This window comes from Colletotrichum fructicola, assembly GCF_000319635.2.
Source record: "Colletotrichum fructicola Nara gc5 chromosome Unknown KSG_Nara_v1_contig10, whole genome shotgun sequence".
Taxonomy (NCBI): domain Eukaryota; kingdom Fungi; phylum Ascomycota; class Sordariomycetes; order Glomerellales; family Glomerellaceae; genus Colletotrichum; species Colletotrichum fructicola.
Genome location: NW_027094060.1, coordinates 1502856 through 1529096, shown reverse-complemented (window position 1 = coordinate 1529096; position 26241 = coordinate 1502856). Strand labels below are relative to the sequence as shown.

At 50.4% G+C, this 26241-nt stretch overlaps 8 protein-coding genes across 8 annotated transcripts; 4 read left to right on the top strand and 4 right to left on the bottom strand.

The window, feature by feature from the left end:
• Positions 1 to 48: 48 nt before the first annotated feature.
• On the bottom strand, positions 49 to 5537 carry pld1 (Phospholipase D1; the record flags this gene model as incomplete). Its single annotated transcript, XM_032033468.1, has 2 exons — positions 49 to 55; positions 109 to 5537. 2 exons carry the CDS (start codon positions 5535 to 5537, stop codon positions 49 to 51), a joined length of 5436 nt encoding a protein of 1811 aa, XP_031887231.1.
• A 1564-nt stretch (positions 5538 to 7101) lies between these two features.
• On the top strand, positions 7102 to 8839 carry tbg (Tubulin gamma chain; the record flags this gene model as incomplete). The annotated part of the gene is made up of 7 exons (XM_032033466.1): positions 7102 to 7109; positions 7169 to 7209; positions 7298 to 7464; positions 7515 to 7697; positions 7744 to 8037; positions 8092 to 8556; positions 8609 to 8839. 7 exons carry the CDS (start codon positions 7102 to 7104, stop codon positions 8837 to 8839), a joined length of 1389 nt encoding a protein of 462 aa, XP_031887365.1.
• A 543-nt stretch (positions 8840 to 9382) lies between these two features.
• On the top strand, positions 9383 to 9886 carry CGGC5_v015907 (uncharacterized protein; the record flags this gene model as incomplete). The annotated part of the gene is made up of 2 exons (XM_032033465.2): positions 9383 to 9491; positions 9579 to 9886. 2 exons carry the CDS (start codon positions 9383 to 9385, stop codon positions 9884 to 9886), a joined length of 417 nt encoding a protein of 138 aa, XP_031887366.2.
• A 1796-nt stretch (positions 9887 to 11682) lies between these two features.
• CGGC5_v015906 (uncharacterized protein) lies at positions 11683 to 14496 on the top strand (the record flags this gene model as incomplete). The annotated part of the gene is made up of 3 exons (XM_032033464.2): positions 11683 to 11815; positions 12041 to 12170; positions 12222 to 14496. 3 exons carry the CDS (start codon positions 11683 to 11685, stop codon positions 14494 to 14496), a joined length of 2538 nt encoding a protein of 845 aa, XP_031887359.2.
• A 661-nt stretch (positions 14497 to 15157) lies between these two features.
• Positions 15158 to 16071, bottom strand: CGGC5_v015905 (putative uridine kinase; the record flags this gene model as incomplete). Its single annotated transcript, XM_032033463.1, has 3 exons — positions 15158 to 15774; positions 15823 to 15852; positions 15996 to 16071. The coding sequence occupies 3 exons, from the start codon at positions 16069 to 16071 to the stop codon at positions 15158 to 15160; spliced, it is 723 nt and encodes a 240-aa protein (XP_031887360.1).
• Positions 16072 to 16743: 672 nt separating this feature from the next.
• Positions 16744 to 17399, top strand: CGGC5_v015904 (uncharacterized protein; the record flags this gene model as incomplete). The annotated part of the gene is made up of 2 exons (XM_032033462.1): positions 16744 to 16884; positions 17175 to 17399. The coding sequence occupies 2 exons, from the start codon at positions 16744 to 16746 to the stop codon at positions 17397 to 17399; spliced, it is 366 nt and encodes a 121-aa protein (XP_031887357.1).
• A 580-nt stretch (positions 17400 to 17979) lies between these two features.
• Positions 17980 to 18549, bottom strand: CGGC5_v015903 (Protein UPS2; the record flags this gene model as incomplete). The annotated part of the gene is made up of 1 exon (XM_032033461.1): positions 17980 to 18549. One exon carries the CDS (start codon positions 18547 to 18549, stop codon positions 17980 to 17982), a length of 570 nt encoding a protein of 189 aa, XP_031887358.1.
• Positions 18550 to 24455: 5906 nt separating this feature from the next.
• On the bottom strand, positions 24456 to 25946 carry CGGC5_v015902 (Methionine aminopeptidase 2-2; the record flags this gene model as incomplete). The annotated part of the gene is made up of 4 exons (XM_032033460.1): positions 24456 to 24512; positions 24565 to 24651; positions 24697 to 25832; positions 25904 to 25946. 4 exons carry the CDS (start codon positions 25944 to 25946, stop codon positions 24456 to 24458), a joined length of 1323 nt encoding a protein of 440 aa, XP_031887363.1.
• Between the last annotated feature and the right edge of the window lie 295 nt (positions 25947 to 26241).

Sequence of the window (26241 nt, the reverse complement as noted above, 5' to 3'; positions counted from 1 at the left end):
AGTCCGCAACGTCTAGCCAAAGAGGGGCACCAAAAAAGGCTTCATCCACTAGTTACTACAAAGTGCGTCAGCATCACAGTTCTGGGGTAAGAGTCCACGAAAACTTACTAAATTTGTAGAGGTGCAACGCCGTCAACTTGGAAGCCCCAGTTTCCGTTTTGCTCTTCCGTGAGCAGCCAGTCGTAAGGGAACTGTACGACGTGACCTTGGATAAGGTTCAACAACTCTTCTGCTTCCGCTCTCGGAAGCACCTCCTCGGGCGGCTGGCCGCGCCGACTGCCTTTAGTAGTGGCTCGTCGGCGGCGTTTGACCGACCCTTGAGCTTGCTGCGCCGGGGTGCTGACATCTCTAGACGGGGGCTTTTCAAGAGGGGAGAACGTTGTCTTCCGTTCTCTGCTCTTCTCACGGGCAGGATCGAGCAGCCCTCCGTCAGGAGCAGGGGAGCCAACTTCGAAAGCCGGGAATGGTACATCACCCGCGGGAAGAACAGGTGACGGGGCTTCTGGAGATCGAAGGGCAGCTTTCTCGTCATTCTTGTCTCTTTCGTCCGACTCCGCGGTACCGCCTCTGTGGTTGTCGTTTCCAGGAATAATGATGGTGGGATGAGGCAGCTTCTCTCCTGTCTTTTCAGCCGCGGCCTTGACGACAGCAGCAGGGCCTGGCGCGCCTACTCCAGCACCGCCGCTAGTGACGGGGGACTGGTGCCGAGCCAGATTTGGCTCTTCCTCCGTCTTCGTATTCCCCTCAAGGCTCTCTCTGAAACGTTCGGCGTACTGTGTAGCCTGTTGATAGTCAGGCCAGGTGAGTACCTCCGAATCAGGCATGCACCGGAACACTCGGCGGTACAGCTTGGTGTTGTTTTCTGCAACACGGTTCCAACAATCGTCGAAGAATGACGAGTTGATCGGATCACGCATGCAGTCCTTATCGATGTGTGCCTGCCTGATGTCTGCAGCGAGGGGATGAAGAGGTCCATTCGTCGGTTGGCCGTTCTGATCGAGGTGAACTGGAGGACCACCAATATCAGTGTCATCCACAGCGGGTAATGTAGGAAGTCCGGCGATGCGAGGCAGACCAAGCTGGTCGGTTGTGCGTCGGTTGAGAGCAGGAATCGGCGGCAGCGCATCGTTGCTGACACAATTATCCTCCTCGATGTGATGCTCGACCGAGGTCTTGCGCTCGTGAGGCTGCATGGGAGTCTCCAGAGTACCCTTGCCTTCGGAAAAGACGCCATTGACAAGTACTTCACGACCATTGACGATGACAGAGTCGCGGCCTTGATCAAGACCGAGCTTCTCAGCAGTCTTCCAGTGATCCTTTCCGTAGCCAGCGATATCAAGAGCGTGATCCTTGTTGTTCATGACCCGAGGGTCAATATCCTTGTCCTTGGAGGACGACGCCGATGATACTTCGTCTGCAGCCTCGTCAGGCACGGCGGTGGCATCATGGTTAAAGCTGGGAGTTTGTCCAGGAAGAACTGGCTTTGCTGATTTCTCATTCGAATGCCCGCTTGGTCCGGCGACAGGTGGCGTCTCGTCGTCATCCGCATAGATCTCGTCCATTTCGGCCTCGTACTCGGCCTGCCGGTCCATTTCAGCCTGTCTCTCTTCCTCAAGTATCTCATCCACATCCAATCCAAGATGCTCCCGCATGAGACGGAGACGCAGAGTGTGAGCAAAACGACCGACGCGGTAAGACCTGCCAGCCATCGTCGACCAGATCATATCGGTATCACGGACGACTGCAGCCAGCTCGGAGTCACGACTTCCCAGCATAGACCGCTCGTTGATGTTTGCAGAACCGATGAGAGCCACGCGATCGTCCACGATGATACACTTGGCATGGATGTACAGCTGTTCTGTCACCAAAGCGTTCTTGGCGCCGATCTTGCCCCATTGTCGCAAGCTGTAGAATTGGATGTAGTCCTCTGGTTCAATGCCCGCAGCGCGAAGGCGTGAGAAGATGGAGCCGTCGCCACGGCAAATACTGCGATACTGGCACTGGAGAATTAGTCGCACACTGGTGCCCTCCTGCTCGTCGACAGTGTTCTGGAAACCTGGCATCAGAGGAATGATGATGCACGCCTTCCAGTCTTCTCCCTTCTCGTGAGCTCGGATGATGCGCTCGACCAGTGCATCGCCAATGCGGTTGACGATCTTGGTATTGAATGCCTCGGTACTGGTGATAAAAAACTGGTTCTCAATGTAGACAAAGTGATCAGAGTCCTCAATCATCTTGATGTAAGCATTTTGGATGCTGCATTCCGTGTGCTCGATGCCAAGGGACCAGTTGGTTGAGGATCTCAAAATCTGGACCTCGCAGGTACCGGTCAATCCAAGAGCGTCAAGCTCTGCCATCTTGGAGTCTGGCGGTGGAAGCAGGAAAGGTAGAGGTCTGGTCGTCTTTCGTCCTCTCTTGACGTAGTTCCATCGCTGGACGAAGTGACGGGTCAAGTCTCTGGCGGGCTGCCCAACGACCTGCATGGCAATATCATGCCAGGGCATTCTGGGTACCTTGCTTCTGTCGTACATCTCCTCATACGGTTCATCAAGCTTGAAGAAATCCTGAACTCTAGGGTTCGAGTAATCCTTGCCGGGGAAGAGCTGCACATGCTCCGCATCCTTGGGCTGCTCGCTCTGCTCGAAACCTGTTGGCTTATCGTCAGTGATCGGATGTTGTGGGCAATCCCATCGACCGAAGCACAGATCAATGCCGCCGACAAAGGCTACATCATGGTCGACGATGACAAGCTTCTCATGATGAGCGAAGAAGAACTGATTCTTCTTGAACTGGTTGGGCGACCGCTGGACAAATATATTGGGGTGGAGGTTCAGAAGGGAGTACTTGGTGTACTCTGAGTCGATTGGAATGGCGGCTTCGACGTTACGGTAGACGATGACGAAGACCTTGACACCCTCGCGTGCCTTTCGCTGAAGCAGACGATCCAAACGCCACTTCTGGCTGATAGCCGCAGGTCGACGCATGTACAACTCAGGACTCAACCACCAGTCGTGAATGTAAATAACGTCGCGTGCCATGCTAATAGCCCGAGAAACATTCCACATGTAGTCTCTTCCGTCCACGAGCCACTGTGCGAAGACACCATTGCGAATGGGGGCGAAGCTGTCGAAGCGGTTGATGTCATGCCACTTAGTTTGCTTGAGCATCTCTGCTATAGAGTCTTCGAACTGCTTCATGATATGCTGGTTCCTCGAAAATAGCTTGACTTTCCGCTCGGCGGTGTGTAACGTCAGAGTGTGGTGCTTTTCTGTGTCAGGCTCCTCAATCAGGTCGATCTCCTTCTCTTCGGCCTTGGCCTTCCCCTTGCCCAGCTGCTTCAGACCGTTCTTCTTAGAAACGATGCGAAACTTGGAATCCACGAGGTATACGTCGTAGACGTTCATCTTCTCAGGTGATTCAACGCAGACAATGTAACTGGACCGCACGAGAAACCACTTTCGGCTGTGACGGGCAATAACCTTCTTTGGTGTCAGGACTCGGCGGAAGTCCATTCCTTTGGATGATTGAATGTGGAGGTAGCATTCTTTGCCGTGGTAGCTGCCTTCAGCCGCCAGGCGCACACCAAGTGCAGACAGCTCCAAGAACTTGCAAAGACGGTTGCTGTCAGCGCGGAACATGAGCCATCGGATCATGTCCTGCAGGTACTTCTCGAGGACTCGTCTTTGTCTCTCAAAGTAGCGCTTCCGCGCCTGGGCCAATTCGATTTGGTTCTCTGCTCCTGAATCGCCCGGGTCAGTCAGGCCAGTAGACTTCCTGCGCATACCCAACATGCCGAGACGGGACTTTTTCCTATTGCCTGGCCCTGCGCGGCCCTCCCACTCGCTGGCAGTCCCCTCTCCTGCAGTTGCTTCCGCAGCAGTGCCTTCAGCTCCAGTCTCATCGCCTCTGAGGCTGGCAGCTCTAATGCTAGCCCCATCGTCGTCGTCGCTGTCGTCCTTGTTGCGTGCCGCACGAAGGTACGGGAAGGCGCCCCATGGAAACTTGGGCATCTTAGGTCGGGCACCCACGTCGGCGCGCCCATGCAAGTACTTATCGTTGCTCATCGCCAGTTTGTAACGGACATGTAGGTTATAGACGTCTTTGAGCGTTCTGATGATGGTCCATTTCATGCGCGACGGGCCGCTGCCGTATTCCAAGTCCATGGTGAACACCCAGTGGCGCTCGCTGTCGTCGTCTTCTGATTCTGGCTGGCTGTCTGTAATACGTAGGCGCACTTGCTCCAGGAGAACCGGTATTCTCTTATTGCCGTGTTCGTCTCTCTGAATCATACTGGCAAGCATGAGAACGGCGGGGGCTCCGGCTCGCAGCTCGGCCATGAGTTCTGCTGATTTGGCGAAATCGAAACGGTCCTCCTTCTTCTGCCTAAGAAGTTTCAAAGTGTTCTTGACGTACTTCCATGTCGACGCTCTCTCGCCACCAAAGAAGGGCCTCTTGGGCGTCGTTATCGCGTCTCCGTCCGACACACCTCCGCCGCCGAGAACTGTGATCCGGCGCATGTGACCTCTTCTGCCAGGGCCGAGGGGGCTTTCGGTGCCATCCGCTCTACGGGACCGCATCCACGATGGGCCAGCAAGCTGGTCGCGTCCTTCGCCCTCTGACATACCGTGCTGCTGCTGCTGTTGTTCGGCGGTGTTGTCAGGCATGGAGAGCCGTCGGCGAAGCGCACCCATGCGTCCATACCCAACAGGGGAGTCTGGACCAGGCAGGTGCGACTGCCTCAAGTTAGGAGTGCTGGGCACCGACATCTGGGGCTTGTCTTTCTTCGATCTGCGCATTCTCCTCTTTTTCTTTGGTTTGATTGTGTCGGTGGCATTGCCCTCGTCGGCTGTCTCGACATCAGCGTCGGCATCGCTTCCGCCGACAACATCATCCTCGTCCAAGGTCCCTGGTATTCTCGGGCGACCAGATGTAGGCGAGTTGCTCCGGGAAGGGGTGCCCGAGTCGTTCAAATTGCCCGAGCTACTCGTCTTGAGAGTCTGCAGGCTTCCAGAACCAGTCAACTGCTTCAACTTGGTCATGAACGCAGACCCAATGGACTTGCCGCCATCTTCCCACGAAGGGTTCCGCGAGTGACTGGCCGGGGGCTCCAAAACCTGATCCGTTCTAGCAAACTGCACGCTTCGTCGGTCGGTCGGGGACGCAGGCTCGGGAGAGTAAGTGCTGTGTTCTGGCATCATGGGCAGTCCTCCCGGGGTTTGTCTGGCACCGATACTGTCGGCGGAATTCAGGTTCGGCAGTGTCGGGCGCTTGGCGGGCTGTTGAACAGGAGATTGGCTATCGTGAGGCACGCCTCCATTGATGTAATCTCTTGCTTCGGTCGTCGGATCAATCGCATAGATCGTCGATCTGGGGGAGGGAAGGTCCTTCGGCGGAGGAGCAGGCGGGCCGTCTTTCGGTGGAGGAGGGGGAGGAGCGAGGGAGTCGGGCGCGCCTGGGGTTCCCGTCGCGGCAGGAGAGGCCGCACGAGGGCTGCGTGTCATTGGTGAGATGGACTCATCTCTGGCCGTCGTGGCCATTGTGTCTCGAGTGGAAATTCTGGAATTCCACAGGGCAAAGAAGGGACTTGAGGGTGGTACAGACAATGGGAAGGACTGGAGCTAAGACCGAGACACCATCTGTAACGGTAACGGCAACGGCGCTCGTCGTCGATCACCAACGTCTGGAAAAATAAGAACTGATCGCTGCAAGAATGACGGGTTTGAGGGGAAAAGAGCGGCCTGTCGAACTGAGCTGCGAAAATCGTGGAGGTAGGTGAGGTGAGGTTGCTCCTCCTGCAGGTTGAGGTGCAGGGTTGCGGACGATCGGTATTGCAGTTGCGGTGTCTTGAGCCAGGCAAGGACCTTGGGGGCACGTTTGGGAGCACCAAAGACGCGGACAGGGAGAGCAACGGGGTGCAGAGTGGGCAGGTTCAAGGGAGGATGCCACGGTGCCAGTCCCAGCAGCCCGACCCTTGTGACGGACTGCAAATCCCCAGCCAAGTAGCACCGTTAGTGGAGGGAGAGGCTTAATTGCTATTTGGCTCCGAGCCAATGGGCGCTGCCGGGCTACGAAATAGGGGCGCAGGGGGGGACCCAGCGGCTCCCTCCGGGGCGCACCAGTCCGATGTCACGCCCAATCTTCAGTGGCTCCCGCGCTATTTGGGCCCAGTTGGGCCACACGCAGCTGATCGAATTGACATTTGACACCAGCCCTTCGTCTTCGGCAAGTGAGCAGCGAATGACCTCTGATTTTGAAGGATGGGGGAAGGTTTGGGAGGGCAGAATTCTAGTTTTTGGCGTGCAGATACAAGCTGCAGCTCCGGCTCTAGCTCCTCCAAATCAACAAGGGCCTTGTTCTGCCCAACTCCCGGCGGAACAGACTTCTAAGGGCTGTGCGGGCTTGAAATGACGGCGAGAACAGATGGTGCACATCCCGCAATCTATTATGGATCAATCTGTCTACTGCGTATTATCTATCTCGTTCCGCGAAATGGGGGCCAGGGGACTTACTGACACCCACGTACCTTCCGGAAAGACTGGAGTTCATACGACGAATGCAATAGGGGTTCGATTAGATCTGAGACGTGGGACCACGTCAACATGCCTACGTTTTAGCTTGCTCAATTAGCTTCGTTGTGGCAGCGAGCCGGCATGGAATGCAGATTAGTGACAGCTGCGACAGAGGCCTCATCAAAGACCCAATCAATCCATTGTGTGTTTGAAGCGGGCTTCAAATAAAGAGAGGCCTCAGAGGGGAATCGCGGTCGTTATGCCAATCTCGACAAGGCGCGGCCAATTAACAAAGATCCAAGATCGTCCCTGACTAGTCTGCGTGGGTTGTTTCACCGTGAATGAAAGAAATGGGGATTCAATCATTCGAGTCTCCGTGGCTTGTAAACCGAGGCGTCTTGGGATTTTGCGGCGTTAGAGGGGGGGTCCCCTGGCCATCAGTTGTTGAGAGCTGAGGCACATGCGCCCAATAAAACCGCGCCTCGCGTCTCGCTTATCGATAAGGACCGGGTCGCGTCAAACATCACGAACTCCCGGTGACCGACTGTTTTTGAAGCCCAACGCCGCCGAAGCCCCGCCGCCATATCGCAAGATGCCGAGGTTCGTCGCACACTTCCTCCGTCCGTTCGATACATCTTCATCTAACGTATTTTCCACAGGGAAATTATTACCGTCCAGGCCGGACAATGCGGCAACAGCAGTACGTTACCCCGCCATTTCTTGCTCTCTCGCATTGACCCAGCTGCGAACGGGCAGCAGGCGCCGATATTGAGGCTGACACGATACAGTTGGAAGCCAGTTTTGGCAGCAGCTTTGCCAGGAGCACGGAATCAATCAAGATGGAAACTTTGAGGACTTTGCGACCGAGGGAGGCGACCGAAAAGACGTGTTCTACTACCAGAGTGACGATACAAGATACATCCCGCGAGCCATTCTAGTCGATCTCGAACCAAGAGTAGGTGCCTTTATGGTGATGGAGCAATTACTGTTGCTAAAACATTTCAGGTAATCAACGGCATTCAAACTGGCCCCTACAAGAACATCTACAACCCCGAGAACTTCTTCGTTGGGAAGAATGGCGTCGGCGCCGCGAACAACTGGGGTGACGGATACCAGACGGGTGAGGTTGTCTGCGAGGACATCATGGAGATGATCGATCGCGAGGCCGACGGAAGTGACTCTCTGGAGGTATGCATCATGATAGAACGCTCTGAGCTTTGCTGACGTTCAACAGGGCTTCATGCTATTGCACTCAATAGCTGGCGGTACCGGATCCGGTCTAGGATCCTTTCTCCTCGAGCGCCTCAACGATCGGTTTCCCAAGAAGATTATCCAAACATACTCAGTCTTCCCAGACACAACAAACGCAGGAGATGTCGTTGTTCACCCTTACAATAGCGTGCTCGCCATGAGGAGGCTGGTACAAAATGCCGACTCCGTCGTCGTGTTGGATAACGGAGCCCTTTCACGCATTGCAGCCGACCGACTTCACGTTCAAGAGCCATCGTTTGCCCAAACCAACCAACTTGTGAGTTCTACACTTGATGACGTTACTGGCGCCATAGCTAACAGGCGTCTTTAGGTCTCGACAGTCATGTCAGCAAGCACAACCACACTGAGATACCCCGGATACATGCACAACGACCTGGTCAGCATTCTGGCCTCGTTGATTCCTACCCCAAGATGCCATTTCTTGATGACAGCATACACGCCATTCACTGGCGACCAGGTCGAACAGGCCAAGACGGTGCGAAAGACAACGGTGCTGGACGTCATGCGCAGACTGCTGCAGCCCAAGAATCGCATGGTCTCGACGCAGCCCGGGAAGAAGAGTTGCTACATCTCCATCCTAAACGTCATCCAGGGCGAGGTGGACCCCACAGACGTTCACAAGAGTCTGCTTAGAATCCGGGAACGACGGCTGGCAACTTTCATTCCCTGGGGCCCAGCCAGCATTCAGGTGGCCCTGACGAAGCGGAGCCCCTACATCCCGATGGCCCACCGCGTCAGCGGTCTGATGCTGGCCAACCACACCAGCATTGCAACTGTGAGTACTTGCTGACTTTGAACCTCGATTCCACTTGCTAACAAATGCGCAGCTCTTCAAGAGAATCGTCAGACAGTACGACGGCATGCGGAAGCGCAATGCATTCATGGAAGGGTACAAGAAGACGGCGCCATTTGCAGAGAACTTGGACGAGTTTGACGAGGCCCGCGAGGTGGTGCAGGACCTTATTCAAGAGTACGAGGCCGCAGAAGATGCCGACTACCTGAATCCCGACACTGGAGATAAGGCGACTTCAGCTGAAACCGACAAGAGGATGGGTTAAGTCAGGCACGATTGCGAGAGTGGAGGTGGGGGTTAGAGCTGATGAGGGGGAAAGGAAGCAAGGCTGGGATAGCATCATACGTGGGTGCATCACAACGTCGATTTGTTGGTTCAGGCGGCCATGTGGCACTATCGGGAAGGGATCGGACATGACCTGGCTGGCTTTTTTTGCCGGGAATTAAGGCGTTCAGGGCTGAACAAGATTACGAAACCAACCCCCCAATAAACTTGCATCTGGATGAGGCAACAGCTGTCAAGGCACATGCGCGTAGACCTCTTTGGAAGCCCAAGGAGCTTTTCCTCCTGGAGGCTCCGGAGCAATTTTGTCATTGATCGACCATCTGTCGTTTGAGTTCCCCACCTACCCGCCAAATCGTCGATGATACTGGAGCGTGCGGTTCGCAGCTCCACTGATTGTGTGCGAAGAGCCGCAATTGCCTCTGCTTGACGTCATTGACGTCAGCGTCAATTGAGCATGGTCCCTGAGGACAGGACCCGGAGGACTCTGGATATCTTGACATAAAAGACGTTCAATCGAAGCCAGATGAGTGTGCATCTTTTCCTCCTCATCACATTCAAAAAGCAAATCAAAGCAATTGAAGGAAACCACGCCACGGAACATTTCTCCAAATCTTTTAAAGTTCTTCCACGCAGTAAGTCGCATCGTTCCCCTCCTGGGACTAGCTGTCTTGAGCTTCGACCAATGACGAACGAGCGCTAACTCACCACCCCTTCCCTAGCTCCAAACCACTACCACTTCACATCACCCGCCACAATGACCCAGTCCAAGGCCGACAAGATCAACGAGGTCCAGCAGAACCTCCCTCTCCCCGAGCAGCCCCCCGTTGCCTCCGACTGGCAGTCCGCGGACGCCCGCAACGTCAACGTCGGCAGCGGCGGCGATGCCGAGCGCAAGATCGGTACCGAGACGGCTGCCACCTCCGGTCTGAGAGAGCCCGCGTCCAAGGCGGCTGAGGACCTGAGCAGTGTTGGACGCCAGGGTGTTGAGGGATTGAGCGGCGCTCCCAAGGACGCTGCTGCGAGGTAAATTTTGGGATGGGAAACTGGAACTGTATTATAGGAAATTGACATGAGTAATGATACGCCCCAAGGGGCCTTTCAAACTTTGCATTATGGTGTTTGAAGTCGGGGGCGAAGCAAGTCTGCAAAGCTGGTACTGTTGTTGTGATCATCATGAACCGATGCCTGGACTCAGAAACACTAAGCGTGGATGCGAGATACGGAATGAAATCCTCGAATCATTGGAAGCGGAGATTCAGTTTATCAGTTTTGTGTGTTTAAAAGATACATGTCAAGCATTTCCGAGACGACCAACTTCTCTGGCGCTACAGAAACCAAAGCAGCCTGCTTCTACCGTGAGATCCCTTATAATTTACCAATGTCATCAGCAATTGTCTCAAGGCAATACTTCCATTTTTCTCCTGTTGTCCTCTGTCTAAGCACAACATCGGATTGATTTGAGCTCAAGGGAAATGCGACAGCTAGATCAATAGCTTTCGTCCGCTCTGCAGATTCAACCCAGTGAGGCGTACTCGTAGACGATTCTTTTCAGCCTATTCACAATCCTATTCTTTCACAGCACGATCCTTTCCTGCCGCCGTAAGCAGGCTCTGCAGTGATTTTGCTCCACAAATGAAATGACATGCCCATTCGTCGTTGTCGATCGAAGTGTCTCACTTCGAGGAAGGGTGAGTTGCAAACAGAGTCGCAACCCAGTGAATTTGACCAGTCCCTTACTTGACACCAGTCATCGGTAGAGTTTAGACCTCTCCCCAGCTGGGGAGGCTTTCCAAAAGTAAAATCATCGGTGCCTGGTTGAGGCCCTCTAATTAAACCCGACCCTGGAGACGCAACATGACACTATGAGACAGCATGGGATGTCACATATTGCCCCATCAAAGTGCCTCTACTGAGAGGACAAAGCCGAATTTCTGCAGCTTCCCTGCTGCATGAAGTTCATCTTTTTAACCCAGAAGTCGTTCTTGGATGACTTCTGCTTCTTCCCATCTGCGTGCAGCGACCTTTGATACCCAACTTGGTCTGTTTGTTACAGTCCCTACTGACAGGTTGATAAAACTCATTCACAGGCAGGAGCAAGACACCTTCCTCAGTCTCCCGGAGTGAGGGCTGCTCCTTCTTTTACACTGGTTACTGAATCGACAGGGTCTTCATCTGTAGGTGAGCAAGAACGGCTCTGCTCTCTCCAGCAACTTATCCTGGGTGGGCCTGCCTGCCTGACTTCCATCCCGGACGAATCCCCTCCCTTCCTCCCTCCTGCCCTATCTCTGGCCAGACTTGTCTCTTTTGGATCTGGTCTGGGCACACTGCTGCCCTTTGCATCTTCCATTTTCTCCCCAAAGTCCATCCCTCACCTTCTCTTTTTCCCACACTCTTCCTCCACCACAACACAACAACACACTTCTTTCCAAATCAAAATTTCCTTCCCAGAGCACCTTCTCGTCTACTTCGCACCTTACTCTCTACCTTCAAGATCTTCTTGAACGGATAGCTGAGAACGGCCTGCGCTATTTCGTCTCTGCATCATCCAAACACCGCGCAACGCGCTACCTACGTCTACAAAATCAAATCGAGGGACCTCGGATCACAACCGGGCCTTCAAGTATCAGGTAAGAGCGCCTTTCATCGCGTTTTTGCTTCTAGGTTTCCATCTTGTCGGGGTGTCTCCTTGCTGTTGCCTATTTTTCTCCCCATCCCGTCCACCACTCGCTGGATTTCGTCCTGACTTGCAACCAGAACCGCGCTGAAACATAGCAAGCAAGCTCACGAACGCAAGTTCCCAGCTCTACAAGCCTCGTAGCAAATATGGGCAGCTGGGGAAACAAAGAAGAGCGGCGTACTGATCGCATGCCGAAGCTGCATATGCAACCTACCGCGACTCAGTCTCCCATGACTCCTCCCGTCGCGCCCGACTCAATCAGAGATGCCATGATGGCAAGTTCCTTCCTTCCTCCTCCTGAACCCCGCTTACATTCAACAGAATGACCTGGGCATTGGCCGTGTCGAAGAGCTCCCTCTTGACAATACTAAGCGCGAGCACCATGATCGGCTGCGCCCTCGTCGTCCTGTCGTCCCCACGCAAACTTCTGAGTCCCTCCAAGGATATTTGAGTAGGTTATTGTCCATGTTCGTTGATGTAACATGTATCTGACTTCAAAACCAGACTTGGCCAAGACCGGCCTTGATGATGACGAGGCCAAGGGTGTTCAGAACCTCAGCGACTTGGGCGGTCCAAGTTCCTACCGGGCCTCTGGAGGCCCTTCGCAGGACTATGTTCCCAAGCCCCGCCCCGCGTAAGTCGCTGCCCGGTTTCTCTCGGCGGCAATCTAGCTGACACAGAATAGCAATGATGCCTATGCTGGCATGAAGACCAGCCCGAATGGCATCCTTCTTCCACCTGGCGCTGAGTTCAGGATCTTCAATAAGGCTAGTGGTAACGGTGCTGGTACCAATGTTCTGGTCCAGGCTGTTGGAGGCAGCGAGCAGACCTATGCTACTCAAGCGACCAGTTCTCATACAACTGGCGCCACCCAGGTGACATCTGCGATGTCTTCTCAGGGCGCTTCTGTCACCTTCAAGGGTAGTCAGCATAACCCCGGCCAAGGAAGCACGTCTGCTTTGCCTCCTCACCTGAGGAAGAAGCCCGCTGAGGGTGATTCTTCTCCCTCGTCTGCCCAGACCACTCAGTCTACTAAGGCCGACAAGCAACCTGCCCAGCCTGCTCAATCTACTCAGACCGTCAGTCCTGCACTGTCTACCCAGCCTGCTCAGGCTTCTCAGGCTGCTCAGGCTGCCAAGATGCAGACGCCAATTGCTGCCGTTGCTCCTCCTACTACCAAGGCCTCTTTGCCCAGCGAGGGACGCATGGAACATGAGCATGCAAAGGCCAACGACTCCGCTTTGCCTTCTGACAGACAGCTGTTCTCGTCTACTTGCAAGGGAAAGATTGGAGGTCCTGGTGGATCCTGGGAAGATGTCATCGTCAAACTCAAGGTCGTCTTCACCGAGAATCGCCCCGAGGGCCACGCCATGTTCGTCATGGAGTACAAGGACATTCTCACCAAGAGCCACGGTCTGGAAACTTACCGCTGCGTTTACACAAAGGGTGTCTTGGTGATCTGCAGCTTTATCGACTCCTCAAACGACAAACCCCGGGAAGAGCGATACAGCTTCAGGTTCCCAGATGGGAGTACTGGAGTGGAGTTTAACCTTCAATGCGACAACATCAAGCGTGTGATGGAGTACATCCTGAAGCACGCCATCCCTGCAAAGAGTGAGGCGGTCGAACCCTCGGCAAAGCAAGAGGCAGAGGCAGAGTCGCTTCCCGAGACGCCTTCGGAGAAGACGGCAGTCGGCACTCCCACCCCCGAGCCTGGTTCGAAGATGGTTGCTGCTCCCAAGACCGACGTCGATAAGAATGCCTCGAAGACTACAGGCCTTGAGGATGCCTTCGACAAGCTCGCACTTGATAAGGTCAAGGGCTCCTCAATGTACACGGCGGAGCGTACGGCGGAACGTAGGCAGTACAGTGCCGAACAGCTTCTCGAGAGACGTTCATCGGCTGAGATGCCTCCCGGCATCAAGGATGTCAAGATTCCTCTGCAGAAAGACCGAGGTGGTCGATTGCCTCCTCATCTTCATTCCAACCGTCGCCAGGAGTCAAGCGCCGATCTGCAGGCCAAGGCCAAGCTTCACCAGGAGTGGCTGTCCGGCAACAAGACTACGGCTGATCTTCATCAAGAGAGCGTCGCGAGCCAGGAGGTTCCCGTCACTGCTTCTACCGTGGCTCCTGCTGGAAAAAGCGATACTTTGGTCGAGGTTGAGATCAACAACCAGATGGTCCAGACGCCTATCAAGGAGGCTCCCATCTTCCGGGAGTCTGAGCCTGCGCAGGAGGCTCCTATGCAGAAGCCCGAGATTACTGAGGCAAGCGCCGCTGACGAGTCGCTGATCTCATTCAAGACCAGCAAGTCCGAGGTTGACTCTGCTGTCTCTATGCAGCCCACCTCCACTGCCCCTACCGTTGAGGATGAGACGCTCAGCACCAGCCTTTCTCAAGAGGGCGGCACCGCAGTGTCCATGGCTGAGTCGACGGCTAAGCAGACTGACGCAGCCACCGCTGCTGATAAGTCAGAGCAGCCAACTCCTGTCATGCCGCCTGCGCAGGCCACTCCCCACCCGGGCTACATTCACGGCGTCCAGGGCATGCCTCCCCAGATGCCAACTCCCATCATGGGATCTCCTCACATGGCCGGTCCCGCTATCTACCATCCGTATGGAGCTCAGCAGATCATTGAGTCTGCGATGCAGCAGCACTTGTCCGCTAATGGAGTCTTGCACGCCATCTCCGTGACCTACCACGTCAGCCAGGGACCTTCCTCCGCTCAACAGAACGGCGGCCATCAGCCTGCGCCCACCATTTATAACATGACTCAACAGCTGAACACTAGCACAGGCTTTTCGCCTAGAGCGCAGGTCTTCCAGCCTGTTGTCCAGGGCCAGACTGTCAACAGTAACGGACCCAAAATGCGTCGTGGCCTCGAGAGCTCGAGATTTGCCACTGGATTCTCTGGTGCCAAGTACGCGGGCTCGTTCACCGGAATCGCGGCTGATGAGTAGTCCCGGACTGAGCGGGACGCGTGGATATGGGGACTTGCATATTTCTGTCTTGGACCGTGGTAATGTGATTTGGGGTGCGGGATCAGCTCACAACATGAATGGAACGTAAATAGGTTTTCGTGAGACAGTGGGCGGAAAGCAGAACAGAAATGGGCCATCATGCCTGGCTTCTAGAGATCATCGCCAGCAGTAGATAGACAATAGCTTTCTTCAAGCCCTGCTTCCCTGATGTGCTTGTGTGTCATGTTTCGGGTGTTGTGGAAGACCTGCGTTTCTCCTTTGTAACTCTACACTTTAGTTTTCTCTTTGACGGTAGAGACCGAGCCAGCCTTCGTTTAATCATGCTATTCTGAGTGGCGGGGGAAGCACTGTCGACTCATTCATTCTCAGGCTTCTTTCTGCTTGGCTAGGGCCGTTCTGTTGAGATGCGATCATGCTTCTGCTGGTGTTTCGATAAGTGACATTACTCTAGAAGTTTCATGACTGGAGTTTGTCGCTTATTGTACTTCATCTTATGGTCGTCTCCATCATGCTATCTATCAAGTTCAATGCGAATGTTCAACGCTTTCATGATCATTCATTACCGCCCAGACGCTCTTTCAACACGATGATATCCCCCTCGTTCTATAACCCGCCCGATCTCACAGGAAGCACACCTGACCTACTCGTGAACCCATTCGTCATCCTCGCGACTGACGACGACCTCATCAACATCCACCCTGAAATCCACAATCTCGCGCCCGTTTACCAGGTCGTTTTCCCGTGCCCTCTTATCCGCCTCCTCCTCGTCCTTCGCGATGCCCGCCTGGACGTGCCTCTTGACCAGCCTCCTGCGCGCGACCTCGAAGTCGACGTCGACGAACCACAGCTCGTCCATCAGCCGTGCGGCGGCGTTCCAGGGGTCCTTGTCGAGGGCGACGTAGTTCCCCTCGAAGACGACGATGCGGTGGGACGGGAGGATGGCGATGTCGTCGGGTTTGGGGTCCTTGACGGCGTGGTCGAAGCTCGGGGCGAGGATGGGCGCGGAGGATTCGGGGCCGAGGGGCACACGCAGGGAGGTGACGAGGGCGTGGAAGGCAGGGCCATCGAAGGTGAAGGCGGCGCCGCGGCGGGCGTGGGCGGTGGACGGGTCCGGGAGGGCGGAGAGCTGGGCGCGGGTGAGGTGGTAGCCGTCCATGGGCACGAAGGCGGCAGGCGGGGCGTGGGTGTAGGAGGTGTCGAGGGCGGAGGCGCGGGTGTTGAGGCGGGTTGTTATTATCTGGGAGAGGGTTGTTTTGCCTGCGGGAGATGTTAGGAGGGGATAAGAAGTGGATGGAGGGGATGTACCTGAGCCTGGGATGCCGGCGATACCTATCACTGTTGGAGGGTCAGCGGTGCATCTTGCGTTGGGTTGGGTGGGAAAAGTTTTGGTCTATGGAGCTCGGAGCTTTGGGAGATGAGGCGCATCAGAGCTTCACGAAGCTCGCGTGATAGCTCCGGCAGACAGAGAGTGGACGTACGTAGGCGTTTATCGGCCGGTGTCTTTTCAAACTTGTCCCAGGCCTTGTCCACGAGTCTCTCGACCTGCTCCTTCATTTTTGTGTTGATTTACCCCAATGCACTATGAGAATCGGGCTGGTATCAGACCAAGAGGTGTCGTCGAGACAAGCGTTTGCGGGATGTCGTTGAGTCGTTTAGCTTGCGGGCAGCTTGAAAGAACGCCCCGCCGGGCAAGGTAAACGCCCCCCCCCCGACGACCCCGCCATGCGGCTTGATGTCATTTCCTCGGGGGTGGGTTGCTTTCTAAAAGTTCGCTTCGGCAGGACTTGCTGTGGGCGGGTTTATTAGTAAGAATACACGAAAAATTCTGTTGTGGTGGTTAGATGCATATTCCTGGCTGCGGACGGCGTTCTGTCGCGGGCGACTCGGACGGACTGGTGGAGGTCCCACTTTGGAGGGATTCTCTCGGCGTGCTGTGGGTAACCCAGTCGGCGACGAAAGAGTCACCTAGAAAAACGGGAGAAAGCTTTGCGGTGTCTGGACTCTTTTGGGAAGTTGAGATTCAAATCAGTCATCAGCAAGTCTGCGTTGGGCAGTATCAAAGACATCGCAATATCCCCAATCATTCCCTGGGGAAGCGGAACTTGCAACAGCCAAGACAAGCAATCTAAAAAATTTGGGGGATAGGATACGCCATCTCGAAACCATTCGGCGACTGCTTGAAGGACTCCAGTCCACTCAAATCCGCAAAAACGACACAACAGCACAATGTCCGACGACGACGGGGGCCTGTTCTGCATCGCCATCGACTCCGACGAAGAGGGCACGGCGAATCCCTGGGACCACCAGTCCGAGGAAGCCTTCCAGGAGCTTCGGGCGACGTACAGAGTCAAGGAGCAGAACGGCGAGGTAAGTCACGAGAGCAGAAATACGCCGCGTTTTCATTATTGAAATGCTTCATTTTCACAACTACATTTTTTTACCTTATCGAGCGCTTCGGGAGGAAGTCCTCTTTTTTCTCCCCCTCCCCGGCCCTGTCCAGAACGCCGAACCGGAGCAACCGAGCCCCCCAAATTACCCCCTCACCGATGCTCACTTTTTTGCTCCACCGCATCCGAGAGACCGCCTTCACCCCCTCATCCTCCCTGCATCCGACTTGCTTACGCACACTGAACGGGAGCAAAACTGATTCAGAATAGGTCTGGAAGACAATTGAGCTGCCATTGACACCTGGTCCGGCCAGCAAGCCCGTGTTGCAAGAACTTTTGCATGCTGTGGAGGAGCTGTACTTCTTTCGAAGGTACGAGGAGGGCGCGGCGTTTGTGAGGCGGGTCCTGGACGGAAGCGAGGCGGCGTTGGATCGGGATACGAAGGACAAGCTTAGCCGGTACGAGGCCAAGTGTCGGGGTCGGATGGGAAACTGAATAAAGATACCCGTGTTACGGAAGTGCACTGTTGAGAATGCGATACCCTATCATTCAGTAGTGGCAATTGGGCATGCACGAAATAAGTTTTTCAGGGTGCAAAAGTTTGCTGATGATTTCAGTGTGAGGCAGGATGCGGTGTGTGAAGTAGGTGTGGGAGATGTCTATTTTCTCTAAGGAACACTTTCTAATCTCTAGCCCGAAGACCGAAAAGACAATGCTTTGGCAAAAGAGAAATCCCCCCCGTGGATGCTCTATCGTGTAGGGGTATTTTTGTTGCCCGGACTCCGTGAATATAAAAATGATTTGTACAAGGCGAGACACTCTCAAATGAGAGGGCTCTAAGCAACGATCTCGCTCTCCATCCCCTCCTCTTCTCGTCTTCAAAAGTCATTAAACCCAACGCCGTCTAAAGCCCATTTTCCGTTCCGATTCTTTAAAAAAGTGTGAAAAAGATGTGATGCTGCCCGCTTTTGTGGTCGAGAGAAATTGCAAAAGGCCGCTACGCTCGCTGCAAACGCAAGAACCGCGCGAAATGGCGATGACGGGAAGAAACTGAAGCAACTCAGTCCTGTCCATCTCATGCCGCCATACCCTCACGCATGCTGCCCTGCTGGCGCTCGCACTCGAACGCCCTCCTGCTCATAGCGAGGACGGTCTCGAAGCCCTCCTTGCCCTTGATGGCGTTGTCGGAGAAGCGGGTGACGAGGGTGTCCTCGATCTTGTTCTTGATCTTCTGCCAGCCGCCGCAGAGGGCGGTGATCTGGGCCTCCTGCGCGAAGAGGGTCTTGTGGGCGCTGATGGGCTTGTAGACGACCGTCTCCTGGACGCTGACGAGGTTGGTCAGGGTCAGGTTCTGGGACACCATGGTGACGGTCTTGTTGGCCGGGTCGACGTAGGACGTCTCGAAGACCTGGGAGTTGCTGCCGTCGCCAAAGATAGGCTTGAGCCAGTCGGGCGGGGACTGCTTGCAAGTGATGAGGCGCTCTGTGCGGAGGATGCCTGTGGCGGGGTCGACGCTGCGGGCGAGGGTGTCGACGGCGACGACGTGGGAGGACTTGTCGTTCCAGGGACAGTACTTTCGCCAGTTGGCGGTTGAGACCTCCTCCCAGGAGTACTCGAAGGTTACTGCGTTGGAGAAGACCTTCATTGTGGAAGTGTTTTTGGTGGTGATGCGGCGGAGATGGGGAAGCTCGTGTGGATGTTTTTTTGCGGGAAACTTTTTCTTCGCGGGTCCTCCACTCGGTTCTGGGTATCGTGTGCGGTCGTGAAGTTCGTTAGGGAGAGTATTACGGCGATGAAAAGGCTTCGAAGAGAGGGTCGAAGCTGAGGCTGTACAGTTGCTTTTTGTTTTTTGTTATTGTTGTCGAGCGAAGCGACGGTGGTGACTCAGACGCTCGTAGAGGGATTAATGCGCGGTTGATAGGCACCTGCGGATGGGTGGAAGGGATTCGTTGATAATAAAGGGACGCAAAAAAATAAACGGGCAAAAGCGATTGGTAAACCTTGCAAGGAGCTTCCGGTAGGTCGGAGGGTGGAGCGGGTGTCGTGTGCGGGTTTTTTAGGAAGGGGATCTGACCAACCAGGTGCGTGGCAAAAGAAAGGTGGAGACGTAGAGGGAAGCGCGACCGGCGAACTGGGCAGGGTTTTACACTTCAGTGGGCGCTGCGCGTTGGTGCAGCGCTGAGAGAAAATTCTCGCTGCCTCTGTCCCCGCCTGCTGTTGTTGGACCTTGGGTGCTGGTTGGTCCATCCTTAACCCCGGCCGGTGCCCCGGGGAAGGAATGGGAATTCGGGGTGGCGCGTGCGAAGTGCGACGTGCTTGAGCTCCATCTGAAAAGTGGGAGGGAGAGCGCTATTTGGGCCGGCTGAGGCCCATCGACCTCGCCTATCTCTCCTGATTGGGTATGGCGTGCATGAGCGCGATTGAAAAAAATCGGAACGGGCTGGCCGCGGTGTTGCTGCTTACATGTGATTGGCTTTTCGGCGGGGCGTCGCAGAGAGAGGGCTTCTGAAAAGCGAGGAAAGCTTCCATTCTATATACAGGGTAGCTATTAAATTAACAGGGTCGTTTTGTTATATTGCCTAATCTAACTGAATTAGGCACTTAAATAGGTTAATATAGCTATACTATAGTAATCTTACTAAAGTCTAATATACTTGAGTTTTTAAATATAAATACTTTTAGCTAAATACTTAAGATTATAAAGCTTTACTTAGCTAAATCTTAGCTTTCTAATTAGTTTAAATTAGCTAGAGTTTTACTAAGTTATTAAATAGTTTAAAAACTCTTTAGATTTAAATAATTTAAAGCCTAAAAGTTAGTTTTTTTTAATTTTAATTAAAAACCTATTATATTATATAACTTCTAATAAGTATAAAAAAGTATATTAATAACTACACATACTTAACAATTTCTTACCAAATTTTCGCGTGCAGCCTACTATAATTTTGCTAAGGTGATCGACTCGCTTGTCTGATCGACTCGCTTATCAACCACGTTAGCTATATCGACTTTAGTAGCTATACTAATAATAATAACTATAATAATAGTATTAAAAAGATAGCTTACTATAATAATAATAATAATCTTAGCTATAAGAGCTAACTTTACTACCATAATATAATAAATACTTATTAATATTAAAAATCTTCTTTTTATTATATTAGTAATATATCTTCTTATTATTATTATAACTAGTTATTTAATATTAATCTATTATTATTAATAGAGAACTTAACAGCTAGTAAGAGCTTTAATAAAAGTAGTAAGAGTAGCTATTATACTATAAAGCTTTATAATCTTACTTATTATTTATTTTAGCTTTTAATATATACTCTTATTATTACTTCTATTTATTTAACTTATAATTAGCGCTAATATTACTAAAGCTTATAGTATAAGTATAAACCTCTAAGAGGTTTTATAAGTTTCTTAAGTAGAAAGTATATATTAAGTATTACTTAAGTTAACTATAGGGGGGTTTTATTATTAGAGAAGTTAGGATTATAACGTTAGTAGTAAGTATTTCTCAAAATAACATTTAGATTAAGCTTAAAAGTAAGTTATTTAATCCTAATTAATTTAAGCTAGAGATATTAATAAAAAGTTAATAACTAGTAAATTAAGGTATTTATATTACTCTAATTAAGATATTAATAGTTATTAATATCTTTAATATAGAAAACTTTATTATTACTACTATATAGTTAATCTAAGAAAGTATAGTAGTAAAGTAAACCTTACTACTTCTAAAAAGTATTAGTATAAGTAGTAAATAGGTTTCTCTACTACTTAAATATATTTTTAATAGTATTATATTAACTATAAAGAAGTTTAAAAGCTTAAAAAGAAATATTATAAATAAAGCTATTAATAAGTTTGTACTATTTTTTAGTAGTATATTATTTATAAACCTTATTATTAAACTTTATATAGTATTGCTCTTACTTCTTAATAACCATCTTTTATATATAAGATATATAGATTAGAGAAGTAATAAGTAAAATAGAATTTTAACTTATAATAGCTACTTTTAGTAAGTAATATTATCTTATAGTTATAGTTATAAAGTTAATAAATTAAATAGTTAATAAACTCTTTAAAGCATAAGATATATATTATCTAGAAGTATTATAGAATATCTAAGAAATTAATATTAATCTAAATACTATAAAACTATATATATTTAGCTGATTATAGAACTACTACTTGATATATTATTATGCTTTTTTATATACTTTACGTATTAATAAAGAAATATAAGTATTTTACGCCTTAATAAAGCTATTAAAGTTATAGTTATATTCCTTTTTCATAGGAACTTTATTAACGCTTTCTAGGTATATAGCTACCTCTATTATAAATTATGTAGTAATCTTATAACTTTAAGTATAAAATTAAGGCTTAATAGTATTATTATTATTATTAAAAGTAGTAATAGCTTCTTTATTACTTTTGAAAGCTTATAGACCTATTTATTTTTTCTTAACGTTTAAAGTAATATTTTTAAGTATATACTATATATAAAGCTATTACTTTAGGAGAGGAAATATATCTTTAGTAGTATACTTCAAATTAGTATTAAAATTAGTAATAATAGCACTTAAGTTAGATATAAAGTTCTTAAAGAGAAACTTATATAGTTATAGAAGTACTTATTAGAAAAATTTAGTAGTTTTAGTAAAAATAAGGTAAAAATAAGTATTAAATATAGTATTGAATATAGTATTAAATATAGTATTAATAGTAGAGAGACTAATAACTTAGAAAAAAGGTATTTAGAAGTAATTAACTTACTTTATACTTCTATTAGTAAAATATTAAAATAATAATAAATAGAGGGGGTAGTAGAGGTATATATTACTTACCTTATATATATTATCTATTATTAATAGTTTTAAATTTCTCTTTAGTATATCTAAGTAGAGCTAATATATCTAAAAAATATTATTAATCTTATTATTAATACTATATTATACTATATAATAAGGTATATTAACCCTCTTAGTAAGTTTATTAAAAAAGAGCTGAATTAATAATAATAAGCTATACTTTTCTTATTAGAAGTAGTATTACTAGTTATATATGTCTTATAAGTTAACTTTATAGCTTTCTTATTTAAGAAGATTTATAATATTATATAATACTAAGGTATTTACTATAAAGAGCTTTTTGATATAATTAAATAAGCTTTTTTTAAGGGGGCTATTAGAAGTTTTTATAGCTTACTTAACCTTATTAATGCTAAGTTTTTTAGAAGGTTAGGATTATATTAAACTAATATTAAAAAGTAATAAAGTAGTTATAATACTTAAAACTATTAAGAACCTTTTATACTTAGATCTTTATAGTAGTAATATATTAAATTTTACTTTTAAACTATTAGTTATATTACTTAGTGTTAACATATAACATCTTATATAATAATAATTATACTTATAAGAATCCTTACTTACTTAAATATTACATATAAAATAAACTAATAGACTTTAAGGTATAAAACCTTATATAAAAATGCTTTATTTATTATAACCTATAACTACAATATTGACTATGTAATACGTGTAGTTACATAAGCACCTTATGTAATTAGCAGTTTAGCAGGTTACGTTTCAGGTTATCTTTCCCCTCCTTTTTCCCTACCTTAGGAAATAACCTGCCAACAACATCAACAAGAGTCATCACAATACATCACTTCCTTTATTATTCTCTATACGATTAAATGCCTATAAATGCTCAGGATTATTACATTTTATCATAACATAAGCCCATCTATAACCCTATACTATATAGGCGCATATACTACGCCCCTGAATACGCTTATACCTCTGTTAACACTTAGTATAACCTTTTTATTTTAATATAGTTAAAATATATTTACTTTTATAATTATAGATAATACTATATTAGTTACTATTATTAGAAGTCCTCTTTTTATATATAGTAAAGCTTTTAGTATAGAGAGTAATATAAGTGTGTAGCTAATATTTTTTAAAAGTAGAAGTTTAGATCTAAGCGTTAGATATTATAATAGTCTTAAAAAATATAAAATATATAAAGAAAGTAATAATTTACTATACCTAAGAAATAAATAATATAATAGAAGCCTCTAATAAGCTTAATTTCACTTCTAAATAAGGGCGCGCGCGTAAGTAGGGGTCTTTTTAGCTAAGTTAGTAGTATTAATATTAGTCAGTTATATCGTAAGAGGGTAATACTTAAAGGGGTGGATTAATTGTAGCAGTAGTACCGCAGTAGCTAGATTAGGCTAGCGCGGGCAAAATAACAAAACGACCCCATCAATTTAACAGTAACCATGTACAGAGGCCCAAGCGTCCATTGGTACGGTCGCCGACTTCAAGCCCAGCCGCACCCGCGCCCGCTCGTCCCCCTCAGAGACAGCATTGCGGTCAAAATAATTGGCGATATTCTTGGCGAATGTTGTTTCCGTTTCCGCGGGCATAACAGACCCCGCACGCCCGAGATCCCACTGCTGGTTGGCGTGTCTTCATATGCTATGCATTGCCTGCTGCAACTGCCACAGCCGACGCAGGCGCTGCCATAACCGAGCCGACTAGCTGCGGGAGGGCAGCCGACGTGAGTGTGTCTAGCAGTGCGGTGTGGTTCTCTTGAGGTTCTCGACGCCGCTGATCGGACCCTTGAGTGTACTTGATGTCTTGGGATTTGCGGTGAGTGGGGGCTAGCTCAGGCCCTTGGGAACGGTAAACGGATACGTATCCGTCTCTAGCCAACCGTGGACGGTGAAGCCAGACCTGGCTGGGCCTGGCGGTGACCGCTGACGGTGCAGGTCACGGGAAAGCCTGGATCGGCCCTTGACATTCCCGTTGGAAGTCGGCTCTGACGTTTTGGTGACACAGCCTCTCAGGTGCCACACCTGCATTCGCCACCTTCAGCCTCAACTGGGTAAAGCCTGGGGAGGAACGGAGATCGTTGCTTCTTGTGTGGCTGAAGCCCGGAAATGGGTGACTCAGGATGCGGCGTTCGTTCATACTCATCTCCTCAGGACCAGATCGGCTTCCGATCCGGGGAGGGTCTGACATCATGGCGGTCATCCGGAGGCAAACGGGGATGATACCTGACCGATATGGAGGATTGGGGCACCTCGGCCCTAATCTTGTCGGCGATCCGCACCGTGCCGGTACCGGGTCCCTTCCCGGGATGGGGCCGTGATGGCCTAGCACAGAGCCGAGGGTGGATCGCTGCCAAGACGCACATTCCTCGGCCACAGTCGGTAGGTAGACAATGCATGATGGTTGTTACGCCGCCGTGGCCGCCTTGATCTCAGGTTTCGAGTGCAGAGCAACGGAATATCGTCGACAGACATGCCAGCTTCTTTATTGGCCATCCGCGGATGGGACTGCTTTTGGGCTGAGGGGTAGAAACATTCCCTGCTCGGGTTGCCAACAGTTGAAATCACCATATTACTTCACTTCATGGCTGGATTGCTTGGATTTTTGATGTATCTGAACGATAGTCTCGATTGAGTGGAAGGAAACCCATGTCAATATCCATCCCTGGCTGGTTTCATCCAGCCTAGTAGTCCTCTCCTCGGCTGATTACTTCCTTCACGTTTGGCCTGAGCAGGATGGTCTGCAAAATGTGTTAGACTGAGCAATGAGCAAGCCGAAAAGAGAATACGTACGTGCTCGAATTGAGCAGTGTAGGAGCCCTTCTTGTCACACAAGGGCGGGTAGGCCTCGACGATGCCGCTGGCCACGAGGTTGTTCAACTACACAAGTCAGCTTGGCCCAATATCGATATCCGGAAGACTTACCCCCAGAAGGTACTTGTCTTGTCCGAGACGATCCAGATAACGCCGGCAGAAGGGCAGGGTGCCAAAGTTCTTGTTAATGACGTTGAGAAGTCTCTTAGCAGAGTCCAGGCGCAGGGCAGCGTGGCCCTCGCCGCGCTTGGCGTAATGAGAGACTTCCATGTCGTCTCTGACGTATCCGTTACCGGTACTGCCGAAGGTCTCGACGGCGAAGACATCGCCCTCCTCCATCTTGGTCGTGTCGTTGCTCTTGACGATGGGCACGCTCTTGGTGCCGTGAATGCTCCAACGCTCAATCGTGTGGCCGTTGAGGTTGCGGATGGACTTGACGGGGTACGATACGCCATCAATCTCACACTCGTAGCTCTCCATGACCTCCTGAATGACACCTCCAACATCACCAACGCGCACGTCGATGCCGGCCTCCTTGATACCCGCGTTCGTGGCAGCCTTCACGGCCTCCAGGAGGGGGTCGTACTGTGGCTCGAACGCCATGGTGAAGGCACTATCGACGATGCGTCCGTTGACGTGCACACCAAAATCGACCTTCATCACGTCGCCCTGCTGCAGAACCACCTTGTTGCCGGCGTTGGGGGTGTAATGCGCAGCGCAGTGGTTCAGACTCAGGCCACAGGGGAAACCCATGCCGCCCTTGATGGCGTCGCCCTCCTCGAGACCCGGGTGGCCCGTCAGCGCGCGCACGCCGTCCTCAATGCCCTCGGCGATCTCGGTCAGCGTCTGGCCGGGCTTGATGTTCTTCTGGGCCCACTGGCGGACCTGGCGATGGATCTCGGCGGCCTCGCGGTAGTCGGTCAAGAAGTCGTTGTTGAGGTTGTCGAGGTGGCGCTTCTCCTCGTTCGTCGTGCGGTAGAGGTTCTCGTCGCGGTACTCCTCCTCCTCGCCCTTCGGGTAGTTCTTTTGCGGGAACAGCGAGGACATAAGCACGCGGGGCGGGTCGGACTGGGCGGTCGGGTTCTTCTTCTTCTTCTTGGGCTTTCTCTTCTTCTTCTTCTTCGCGGCCGCTCCGGCGGCGGGCACCGCTACCTCGTCACCCTCCTCATCAGAGTCGTCGCTCTCATGGTCGACCCCGTTTCCCTCGGCGGGGTTTGCTGGCTTGCCGTTCGTCGCGGGCTCTCCCACTAGATGTTGAATCGTTCATTAGCAAACTGACGACCACAAAAAGACGTCGGATTTCCGGCTTCGAGCGTACCGTTCAGCTTCTTCAAAGCTTCGGTGGGAACTTGGGCAGCCATCTTGGCATCACTGGATTTGCGCGTGTGTGATGAAGTTGGTGGTGGGAGCGACAGATTTTTGACCCCACCTAGTAAACGCAAGGGCGGGGTAAGCCCCCGTAAATCGTTAACCGGGGAGTAGCCCCTTATGCAATGTCCAATGACCGTTTCACCTTGCAAAACGCCCTCTGTACCTAATAAAAGAGCGCAGGAGTTGTCGAGACTCGCCTGGGTAGGGTCGCTTGTTTCTGGCCAGCCCACAAAACCATCGTTGTTTTCTCGTCCGTATGGGTTTGAGAAAAAAATCATCAAAAGC